This window comes from Mesoplodon mirus (assembly GCF_964341445.2).
Source record: "Mesoplodon mirus genome assembly, chromosome: 19".
NCBI lineage: Eukaryota > Metazoa > Chordata > Mammalia > Artiodactyla > Ziphiidae > Mesoplodon > Mesoplodon mirus.
The window spans coordinates 47666011-47678367 of record NC_138995.1 but is presented as its reverse complement, the minus strand read 5'-3'; the positions used below and the strand labels follow the sequence as shown (position 1 = coordinate 47678367).

General features: G+C 44.7%; 1 protein-coding gene and 1 pseudogene across 6 annotated transcripts in view; one reads left to right on the top strand and one right to left on the bottom strand.

Moving 5' to 3' along the window:
- The window catches only part of CEP89 (centrosomal protein 89), a 76698-nt gene that overhangs the window by 2599 nt on the left and 61742 nt on the right, over positions 1 to 12357 (top strand). For all 5 annotated transcript variants that reach the window (XM_082605986.1, XM_082605984.1, XM_082605985.1 and 2 more), the window contains exons 2-4: positions 601 to 707; positions 6368 to 6526; positions 9515 to 9692. In XM_082605986.1, coding sequence (XP_082462112.1) covers positions 601 to 707; positions 6368 to 6526; positions 9515 to 9692 — 444 coding nt within the window. The remainder of the gene's footprint in view (positions 1 to 600; positions 708 to 6367; positions 6527 to 9514; positions 9693 to 12357) is intronic.
- On the bottom strand, positions 3236 to 3590 carry LOC309794459 (large ribosomal subunit protein eL31-like; annotated as a pseudogene). Its single transcript has one exon. The product of its transcript is annotated as a large ribosomal subunit protein eL31-like (transcript).

Below are 12357 nucleotides of genomic sequence, written 5' to 3'. Positions count from 1 at the left end.
AGTAGATACAAATGAATGGCTGGTGCACAGGAAATGAAGATTGGGTTACACTCAGAAACGTCTCAGGGCCTCCCAGTTGCCTAAAGCAGGGTTCTCCGACTTTCATTGTGTGTGAGAACTAGTTTTTGTTACTCTGCATCTTTGAGATAAACTACCGAAAATCCTTGTTAAGCCCCTACCAGGTGTTAGACAACGTGCTAAGTGCCAGAGTTCCAGGGTTGATAAACACAGGAAGGTTGCATGCTCTTAGGAAGCTTCCCTCCGGCGGGGGGGGCAGCAAGTGAATAAGTAGGGTCATCAGGGGCAGTGCTGTGAGACCAGTTGGGGGTGCTGGAGGGTGACTCTGCGGGATGGTCAGGGAAGCTGTTCTGAGGAAGGAAGAGCCAGAGGGTGCCCACCGAGGGCAGCTGTATGGTGCTCCCTGCATGGGCACGTGTGCCTGGCCAGACGGGGCTTGAGGATGGCAGGGGGAGGAGTGGACCTGCTGGGTGACTAGATCCCTGGGTGACCAGTGCAGGTGTTCCCTCCCAGGCGCAGGGAGGTGTGGTCGCGGTCCCCAGAGATGATCCCATTGACCTCTGCTGGGTTTCATTTGTGCAGAAACGCATCATCCATGGCCTTCTCCCTGCAGCCAGCATCGCACCGAAGCCAGCTGTGCCCCGCACACCTCCTCCACGCAGCCCCAACCCCTCTCCAGAGAGACCAAGGTGAGTCTCGGGTGAGCAGGCACTGAGGTCACCCTGAGCTCAGCCACCAAGTGCTGGGTCCCGGCACTGTTCAGATGGGTAAGAAAATCACAAGGAGGGTGATTAGAATCATGTCCTTTGAAATACATATCACGGTTCCATAACGAAGCACTTAATATGGTTTCTCCGTGGGATAATGGTCTGTTCCTTTCAGGTCTGTGGAGTTCTCACATGTCATAATTGAATGCAGTTTTTCAAAATATAAAACATTGAAGCACAAATATTTAGGTTGATAGTATGTTAAAAGGAATTTGAAATGTGCACACAATTTTCTTTTTAAACACAAGTCTGCCTTTCAGACGAACTGCGTTGCAGGAAGGAAGAAGAAGTGAGCTCGCTTGCCAGGGCCCGAGATTCCCCTCTCCTTTAGTGCTCCTAACACACCAGAGAAGCTGACTTCTTTTATACCTAAGATCCCTGCCTAAGCCCTCCAAAATTTTAGGCACAGGAGAATTTTAGACTTTCTTTTTAATCCATAAAATACATGGATACATGGCTCAACTGTTAACAATGAGAAATAATTTCACTCAAGGGTGGTACCTTCTTTTAGTGTTCTTTGAAACTGGAATATTGTACGCCTCCTGATAATAAACACTTGGAAATATGTTTAGTGTTTGTTTTTTCCTTCGGTACAATCTTGATAACAAGAATAGCCATTTATTAGTGTTTCCTCTGTGCCAAGGACTCTGGTCAGTGCTTAAGAAGCACGGTTTCACTTCATCCTCTCAACGATCCTGTGAGAGAGGTCCTGTTGGCGTTTCTGTTTTGAGCTCAAGTGTTAGTCATTGGCCCAGGGTCTCACGGCTGGTGGGTGGTGGCATCGCTGCGATGGACTTGTAGGTCTGTCTGGCGCTTCAGTGTCTGTGTGAACAACCCTTAAGTTGTGTCATTAGAACTGAAATGTTTATGCAGCAGCAGTAGTGAGAGAGTTAGCTTCACATTCCATTATAAAGCAGAAAAACAAACAAAAGACCACGTCATTTCGCGGCAAGCATGCTGTAGACTCGTTAGAAAATCTTTGTAGTCTCCTGTGTTTTCCAAAAATCTATTTCTGGATTATAATCTTTATTAGCCCCAAATAATCAACATGGTTTTGGCAAATTTGGCCGACTTCTAGGTTATTTTACTCTAAACACTAATATTCAAATTAACCTCTGACGTTATTCCACTTCGCGTCTAGCGTAACAGTGTAAGAATCTTCCAGCAATCGCTTCTGTTTCCTCCTTCCCATCCTTTGCTACTGTCGTTATACGTTTTAATTCTATATGTTATAAACCCCACAATATGGTGTTCTTATTTTTGCTTTAGATAGCCTTTTATCTTTTTTAAAGCAGTTTTATCATATAATGGATGTACAATAAACTGTACATATTTAAATGAATAATTTGATGTTATGACATACGTTTATACCTGTGAGACCATCACCATAATCAAGATAATACATGTATCTATCATCCCCTCAAGTTTCCTCACGCCCCTTTGTAATTCCTCCCTCCTTCCCCCTCTCACTTCCCATACCTCTGCCCAGCCCACCCTCATCCCCATCCCAGGCAGCCATCGATCTGCTTTCTATCACTATAAGATTAGCCTCCATGTTCTAGACTTTTATATAAATGGAATTATACACAATACTTATGCTGGGTTCTTTCACTCAGCATAATTATTTTGAGATTCATCCATACTGTTGTGAAAATCAGTAATTCATCCTTTTAATTGCTGAGTGGTATTCCATTATATGAATATGCCACTGTTTGTCCATTCACCTGTTGATGGATATTTGGGTGGTTTCTAGTTTCTTGGCTACTAGAGATAAAGCTGCTATGAATATTTGTGCACAAATCTTTGGACCTGTAGTTTCATTTCTCTTGGGTGAATATTTAGGAGTGGAATAGGTGGGTCATATACTAGGGATATATTTAACCTATTAAGAAACTGCCAAACTGTTTCCAAAGTTGTTATTCCATATATGTTCCCACCAACAGGGTATGAGTTCCATTTTCTTCACGTGCTCACCAATACTTGGTTTGATCAGGTGTGTGTGTGTCTGTGTCTGTGGCTTTATAACTTTGACAATTAGCCATTAGCTCTCATTCATGCTGACTGCCTATAGGTTTTTTTTTGTTTTTATTTATTTGTTTGTTTGTTTGTTTGTTTGTTTGTTTTTGGCTGTGTTGGGTCTTTGTTGCTGTGCGCAGGCTTTCTCTAGTTGTGGTGAGTGGGGGCTACTCTTTGTTGCCGTGTGCAGGCTTCTCATTGCAGTGGCTTCTCTTGTTGTGGCGCACGGGTTCTAGGCGCACGAGATTCAGTAGTTGTGGTGTACGGGCTCAGTAGTTGTGGCTCGCGGGCTCTAGAGCGCAGGCTCAGTAGTTGTGGCGCATGGGCTTAGTTGCTCCACGGCATGTGGGATCTTCCCAGACCAGGGCTCGAACCCGTGTCCCCTGCCTTGGCAGGCAGATTCTTAACCACTGCACCACCAGGGAAGTCCCTGTCTATAGGTTTTTGAAGGTGGTGACAGGTGCATAGATAACAATGTACAGAGCTTGTTTGGTGAATCTTCATCTTCATTACACTTTCTGGACAACCATACTGATAAAGTATGGGATGTTCCTTATTCCTTTGGCCCAGACAGTTTTGTTGAGCCTGGAGTCCATGGGCATATCTGTGGTTCCCATCAACTTCCTGGTAAATTTCTGGATCTCTTCAGGTGTCCAAGGGGCACCTTTCTTGAAGCTTGCTCCATGGATGTGCTTGTGAATGTTGGTGTGTTATTCTCTGGTCACCACCTCATTGATGGCAGACTGGCCCCTTCTTCTCTCCACCCTTCTTTGTGAGAGCCATTCTGCCAGGCCCAGGTTGAAGGGATTGTCTTAGCCAGTCTTTTAAATTTTGGACATTCTAATAGGTATGTAGTAGTATCTTTATGGTTTTATTTTGCATTTCTCTAGTAACTAATGGTGTTGAACATCTTTTTTTTTTATATATAACTTTATTTATTTATTTATTTTTGGCTGCGTTGTGTCTTCGCTGCCGCTCACAGGCCCTCTCTAGTTGCGGCGAGTGGGGGCCACTCTTCGCCACAGTGTGTGGGCCTCTCATTGCGGTGGCCTCTCCCGTTGCAGAGCACAGGCTCCAGGCATGCAGGCTTCAGTAGCTGTGGCACACGGGCCCAGCAGTTGCGGCTCACAGGCTCTAGAGCACAGGCTCAGCAGTTGCGGCACACGGGCCCAGCTGCTCCGCGGCATGTGGGATCCTCCCGGTCCAGGGCTCGAACCTGTGTCCCCTGCATTGGCAGGCGGACTCCCAACCACTGCGCCACCCGGGAAGTTCCTGAACATCTTTTAATGTGCTTATTTGCCATTGTATATCTTCTTTGGTAAAGTATGTGTTCAAATCTTTTGCCCACTTTAAAAAATTGGGTTTTGTTCCTATTACTGTATATATACACTATTCTGGATATATATTCTGGATACAAGTTCTTGTATCACATACAAATATGTGATTTGCAAATATTTTCTCCCCATCTATGGCTTATCTTTCATTTTCTTAACAGCCTTTCAGAGAGCAGAAATTCTTAATGTTTATGAAGTTCAGCTTGTCAACTTTTTCTTCTACAGATCATGATTTCAGTATCATATCTAAGAAATCTTTGCCTAACCCAAGGTCATAAAGCATTTTATCCTATATTTTCGTCTAGAAGTTTTATAGTTTTAGCCTTTACATTTAGGTCTATGATGCATTTTGAGTTAATTTTTGTGTATGGTGTGGGAGGTATAGATTCAAGTTCACTTTTTTGAACGTGGGTATCCAGTTGTTCCAGCACCATTTGATGAAAGTTATCTCTTGCCATGTAAGTAATTACACCAAAACTTAGTGGCTTTTTTTTTTCTTTGCCATGCCGTGTGGCTTGCAGGATCTTAGTTCCCTGACCAGGGATTGAACCCGGGCCCTTAGCATTGAAATCACGGAGTCCTAACCACTGGACTGCCAGGGAGTTCCCAAAACTTAGTGGCTTAAAACATAAAACAATAGCATTTTTTATCTCATATCTTACTATGCTCTTTAAGTTATTTTTTCCTCTCTGTATTTCATTTTGGTTATTTTCTATTGTTTTACCTTTAGTTTCACTAACCTACTGTTAATCCCATCCAGTGTAATTTCCATCTCCTGAAGTTCAAGTCTTTTTAATAATATTCCATGTCTCTACTTACCTTTTGGAACATATGGAACATAATTATAATAACTGTCTTAATGCCCCTCTCTGTTACTTCCAACATGTCAGTTCTGAATGGGTTTTGATTGATTATTCTCTTCATTATGGGTCATGTTTTTCTGTCTCTTTGCATGCCTAGTTTATGTATGTTTGCATACTAGACACTTCTGTGAGTTTTACCTTGTTGAGTGCTGGATATTTTTGTATTCCTCTAAGTCTTCTTGAATTTTTTTCTGGGATGCAGTTAAATTACTTGGAACCAGTTTGATCTTTTAGGTCTTGCTTTTATGATTTGTTAGGCAGGATCTGGAGCAGTGTTCAGTCTAGGGCTACTTATTCTCCACCACCTTTAGAGTACCCAGTGTCCCATGAATTATAATGTGTTCCCATCTGTCTGGTGGGAACAGTCACTGTCCCTAGCCCTGTGTGAGTACCTGGCACTGTTCCTCTCATCCTCGTGGATGGCTCTCCCCCAGCCTTCTGCAGTGTCCTCACACTCTTTGCACTGACGAGCATTTTGCCGAGCACTCAGGGCCCTTCTGCAGCTTTCTGGAGTTCTCTCTGTTCAGCTCTTTCCTTTCTGGTCTTCCGTCCTGCAAATTCTATCTGCCTTGGTGTTCCCTGACTCTCCACTCCATCTCCACACCTCGGCCTGGCTCCACCTCATTTCCTCCTCCCTGTGCTGTGACCTGGAAGTTTTCTCAGGCAGTAAGCTGGGACAATTAATTGTTTATTTTGCTTTTTCAAGCGGGAGGGTAAACCCATTACTCTGTCTGTCCTTTATTATAGTTTTGAATAATTTGCAAAATTTTCAAATTCCTTTTCATTTCTATCTTTCTTTTTTTTTTTTTTTTTTTTTTTTGCGGTATGCGGGCCTCTCGCTGCTGTGGCCTCTACCGTTGCAGAGCACAGGCTCCGGACGCACAGGCTCAGCGGCCATGGCTCACGGGCCCAGCCGCTCCGCAGCGTGTGGGATCTTCCCAGACCGGGGCACGAACCCGCGTCCCCTGCATCGGCAGGCGGACTCTCAACCACTGTGCCACCAAGGAAGCCCCTATTTCTCCATTTTTTTTCCGCATTCTGATCTTTCATTTTAACAGGAACACTACTTGAATATAGACTGCCTGGATTACAGACCTGGTTTCATCTCCCATTAGCTAGGAAAGCTTAGACAAGTCATTTAATGTCTTTGAAAAGTGGAGATGACAGTAATATCCATTCATACAGTTGCTGTGAGAATGAAGTGAGATTGTGCGATGGCACATAACAGACTACAGGCACGTAGCCAGTAAATACACACTGAACACTGTAGAACTGAAAGTAAACCTTGATTAATTCACGTATCCTGTTGTTCAGCCTTCAGCTTGAGGGTTCGTGTCTCACGGGCTCACTGGGATGTTTTCGTCCGTAGATCTGCTCTGGCTGCAGCCATTCTAGCAACAACGTTGACTGGCCGGACTGTTGCCATTCCTCAGCCTCACCGGAGATCCCGCTCTGAGAGTGACACGACCTACCTTGAAAAGGACAGTCTCATCGAGCCCTATGCCACCACCTCGGAGCTGAGGCATCAGTAAGGACCATGTCACGGGTTCAGCTTCCTCTCGGGGCAGAGGCAGGGCCGCTCTGAGCGTGTGTGTGTGCATGTGGGTGCATATGACTAGGACTAGAGCTTAGTACTCAGGTTTTCATCTCCAATGTCAAAGGGATACTGTCTTGGGACATTCATCGGTCTTGAATTGTATCCGAATTTTCCCTAGAGTGGATCTTGTTAAATTATAGCTTGTGAAGACACCGGTTGCTTTCATGGCAGCACTGAGCTGGTGACTTCCGTGTTGCTTTTAGCCACAGCCGAGATGGTGAGAGCTGTCAGTCTCCAGTTCTCGTGCCTCTCCTCTCTGAATGGTCACACTGAATTTACCTTTGTTGACGCCTACTGTAGCCTTTCTTCTTTAACATCACTTTCTCTACTGCTTGAGCTGGCATAGAGCTGACACAGGGCCAGGAGTCAGGAAGGTTTCCTCCTGAGGGAGAGGGCATTGGGGGAGAGCTGCGGGCTCTACAGAAACCAACTGGGAATGGGTTGGGAGGTGGTCAGTGTGGGGCTGGGATGAGAGAAGAGGGAGCATGACACACGTGATCAACTGAAGGAAGACATTTGTGGCTGGGAGGAGTCAAGTGAGGTGGGGAGTCATCCAAGATGGTGCTGGAGGAGTGGGCAGGCTGGGGGTGCCTTTGGTATCCTGTTCTGAGGTTTGGTATCTCCCCCAGGAGCAGTGGGAAGACCCTGAGGACTTTAAGGGCTTGTGGGGTGGAGGTGGGGGATGCATCGCCAGATTTGCCTTGTATCTGCCATGTTTATTCAATTTTGGTTTTTGAGGGTTTTTTTTTTTTTTTTTTTTTTTTTTTTTGCTGTACGCGGGCCTCTCACTGCTGTGGCCTCTCCCGTTGCGGAGCACAGGCTCCGGATGCACAGGCTCCGCGGCCATGGCTCGCGGGCCCAGCCGCTCCGCGGCATGTGGGATCCTCCGGGATCGGGGCACGAACCCGTGTCCCCTGCATCGGCAGGCGGACTCTCAACCACTGCGCCACCAGGGAAGCCCCGAGGGTTTTTTTTAACATACCAAAATATTCTTTATTTTTTATGTATTAAGAGCTATCAGTGTTCGTAGTTTCTGACATTATTGTCAAATCTAGGAAGATTTTCCCTGTTACAGCATTATACAAATGCTCACATATTTCCTTCTAGGATGTGTTTATATTTTTGGTTTTTGAATTTTAATCTTGACTCCATTTCTGAGATGTTTGAATATAGCCTGTTTTTCTCCTGGTAAGAATTTATACTTTGGCTGAATAAGAACTGAAGATCACGAAGTGATTCTGAAATTCATTGGAAAGAATAAGCAGATAAGACCATAAGAGGAAATCTGGAAAGGAAGAATAGTGATTCAGGGGGAGGGCTGCATTAGCCCCATCATATATATATATTTTTTAAATAAATGTACTTATTTTATTTATTTATCTTTGGCTGCGTTGGATCTTCGTTGCTGCACGCGGGCTTTCTCTAGTTGTGGCAAGCGGGGGCTACTCTTCATCGCGGTGCGCGGGCTTCTCACTGCAGTGGCTTTTCTTGTTGTGGAGCATGGGCTCTAGGTGCACGGGCTTCAGTAGTTGCGGTGCACCGGCTCAGTAGTTGTGGCGCACGAGCTCAGTTGCTCTGTGGCATGTGGGATCTTCCTGGGCCAGGGTTCAAACCCCTGTCCCCTGCATTGGCAGGTGGATTCTTAACCACTGCGCCACCAGGGAAGCCCCAGCTCCATCATATTTTAAAACATTTAGTTGAAGTAGTTAAAGTAGAGGAGTGCTAGTTCAATGATAGAGAGGTGCACGTGAACACCCTGAGGTGAGCCTCGTGTTTGCAGGCATATTGAATAAATAAATAAAGGCAGCCCCACAGATAAAGGGAAAGGAAAGGATTCAACAGTATATTCATTAGCAGTATTAGAAAAAAATCAGCTTTGAGCCTTTCCTAATTCATACACCAAAACAAATTCTTATTGAATGAAAGGATTCATTTTTATATGCATAGAAATAAGACCATGAAATCCTATATCCAATCTTATCGAGCCTCTCAGAGAGAGATGCCTGCTGTGTACTTCCGAGCTAAGAATTTGGAAGGTTAAAAAAAATTGTTTTTTAATCATCTGTATGTTAAAAAAATTTATAGTCAAAATAAGATAATAGAATAGGAAAAATATTTATAGTAAATACAAAGTCAGGGTTTTAATTTTAGTAGATGGAAAAGTTAATTTCAAATTGGAATGGACATACTAGAAGCAGAGTAGATAAATGGACAAAGGCCATGAGCAGACAATTCACAGCAGAGGAACCAAGGCTCACATCCAAATACATGGAAAAATATCCAGTCTCAGGAAGAAATGCACATTTTTACAGTGAGATTTCAATTATTTTGGCAAGTTTTAGAAAATTATTACCAACGTAGTTGCAGGTTGGGGAAACGATTTTGCGTGGACGCGTGTGGACCCTCGAAATGTTCCTGCTGTTGATGGTGTACTTTCTGTGTGTGTGTGTGTTTATACTGTTCGACTCAGCAGTTCTCCATATGGTGGTTTGTTTTATGGGACTAATCCTCAATACAGAAGAGATTTGCTACACATTGACATTCATTACAGGGTTATTTATGATGGTGAAAATTGGGGGGAAAAACCTAAGTAAGGGGAACAGGTAATAAAACTGGTGTATGAACCTAACCTTTTGACTTTAAAAACTTGTTAACGAGGAGGCAAATTGTATATGTATGCAATGATAATAACTATAAAAACCTAGGTGAAAAGCTAGAAAGAAATGCTAACAGTGTACAAAGAGATGGAATTGTGGATGATATCACCCTTTAGCTTCTGTATGTTTTGTAAGGTGGTCGTAATAACTTTACAGTGGAACTTGAGGCAGTGCATTTAATACACGTATGTGAACCTATGTGAAGCATTAAGTGGCTTGTTGGTTTATTTTGCTCTTGAATGTTCTAATACGGACCACATAGGCAGAATGAGATGGGAAGAAGATCCTCTTTGCCATCCTTTGAAATGCTGGGCTACGAGGAGGAAGAGGACACTGACACGCACCTGTCATGCAGCCACAGGGAGTCGGGGGACACAAGTGCTCGCAAAGAAGAGGGAAGCCTCAGCGACGCCGTGTATGCCGTGCCACACAGAAATCAGGTGCTTGTATCGTTCCAGCGTTTCTTCTGCACCTTGACATTAACTCATAGTCAGTTGTGTCAAGTGCATTGGTAAGGATTTTCCTTTTCTCTCTTCGGCAGTTAATGGCTTTTGTTTGGGGGCTTATTTCTTTTTAACATGTCCAGTCTCATTTTCTGTCTTGTGAGGCTAAAATTCAAAACCCTTTCCTTTATCTTTCAAGACGAGTCCTTCAAACACAGAGATAAACATCTTCACATTCTTAACATAGGTTTCCATCCAATGCTGGTCATCCTGCTCTTTCCTTTGACCCCCGCAAAGCTAATTTTCCTGTCACTTTTCTGTATCGATGTGTACGTTGCAACGTTTTTTCGCATTCATGCCTGACAAGAGGAGTATGATCACTCGTCTCTCCTTAGCAGCGGACGCTCTTTGAGTGCTTACCCTGTGTGAGTCTGTGAATCAAACTCTCACATGCATTGATTTCCTTCTGTCTCGGTGACGTAGGTTCCGTTTACGGCCCCATCACACATGGGGGAGCCGAGGTCCAGAGAGGCTGAAGGAGCCCATTTCTCCACCGTTGCCTGCATGCCCTGGTTTAAACACTCTGCTCCCAGGGTTTTGGAAACTGGATAGCACCATTTCTTTAATGGCAAAAGACGGCACCATAATTTCTTCTTCCTTTCTCGCTTTTTTCTTTTTCACCATCACTATAATGTGTTATTTGTAGTGAGTAGACTTATAGACTTGTAGCATCCAACTATAACATATACAGATTGAATATATTGACTATCCTCCACTACATTGAATCACATTTTAAGTGGCGTTAGGGAACTTATTTTGAGGAATCCTTATGTGAGTATTTCAGAAACTAACCATCACTTTCTAGCATAGATAGACTTTAACATGCAGAGTTAGGTTTCTCTACAGCAAGGAGTGCTGGACAGGCAGACGGCTGCCAAGAACCCAAGGAGGTCTGCTGCGGGGCTCTAAAAGGCCTATGTGAGCTCCCACTGCCCCTCAGTCTGCACACTTCCTGGCTAGTATGTTGGACCCAGGTTACAGATAGAGCTGTATCACTCAACTATTTTGGAAGTAAAGCTTGCTACCACATTTCCCTCAGAGGACAGAGATTATAGTGACCTGTACAACCTCCTTTGTCGTTAACAGAACAGATAGTTTATTTTTTAGGCAAGTGTGTCGTGGTGGCTCTAGGACCCATGTGCAGTATGGAGTTTTTGTGGGGTTTTTTTTTGGCCACACCGTGCGGCATGTGGGATCTTACTTCCCCGACCAGGGATCGAACCCGCGCACCCTGTGTTGGGAGTGCGGAGTGTTAACCACTGGACCGCCAGGGAAGTCTCGGAAATGTCTTTTATTTAAACATTTGAAAAGTAGAGCAAGGCAACAAACACTGGCGAGGCTTGGTGAGGGTGTGGAGGAGCTCTCTAACACCGCGGGAGTGGAGTTGACACCACCGCTGTGGGGAGCTGCTCAGCGCTGTCTGTTAGAGCTGAACACATACGTTTTCTATAACCCAGCCCCCCGCAACTGAGAAGCAGAAAATAGCATAACACGTATATTTTCTATAACCCAGCCGCCTGCAACTGAGAAGCAGAAAATAGCATAGCACGTTAGTGTTCTCATGCTCCAGAATGAACAAGTATTGACAGCTTATCTCTTGTTTTTCGTTTTTTCTTTTTTTTCTTCAGATTTTTTAATAAAAGAAAGAAAATTACACTTAGGGTTGAAATCTTTGCCTCCCATCTCCTCCATCCCTGGATAGCCATCTTCTCCTGGATTTAGGATGTGTTCTAGAAGTCTGTTTTTTGTGGGGTTTTTTGCGGTATGCGGGCCTCTCACTGTTGCGGCCTCTCCCGTTGCAGAGCACAGGCTCCGGACGCGCAGGCCCAGCGGCCATGGCTCACGGGCCCAACCGCTCCGCGGCATGTGGGATCTTCCCGGACCGGGGCACGAACCCGTGTCCCCTGCATCGGCAGGCGGACTCTCAACCACTGCGCCACCAGGGAAGCCCTATATATGTGTTTTTAATTGTACAAAGGTCACCGTACTGAATCAGTCTTTCCACCTCTCGGCTTTTTCACTCAGCATTGAAGTTTTGAGACGGATACATGTTTATTTATTTATCTACTCACCTCCTGATGAACATTTAGGTTATTCCTTTGCACGTTTAGTACGTGTACCTATGTGTGCTTCTTCACGCTAGATATTGCCGAATTGTTTTCCAAAGCAATGGTTCCCATTTGCCCTCCCAGCAGCAGTATGTGCGTGCCGGTCTCCACCTTTCTGTACATCCCAGCCAATGGGAAAACCTTTCCCTATACAGCCCAGGAGCCAGAGGTGGAGTATTAGTAACTGACTGCAGTTGAAAGGTCTTATCATAACCTGAACATTGTCCTGGCAGGTTGCAGATGACATGAATGAGGGGGCCCTTAATCTGGAAGGGGATTTCAGTTTCCCACAGCCTTACAATCCAATGGGGGAGGAAGACACATTGACCTTTTCTGAGCATTTGATATTTGCTAGGCAGCTCACACGTGCCATTTCATTTACTTCACACCCCTGGCGGTAAGTGTGTAAGAAACAGGATAAATAACTTGCCCAAAATCATCCAACCAACCACCCAGTGGCAGAGGCAGGATTCAGATCAGGGCAACCCAGTTTT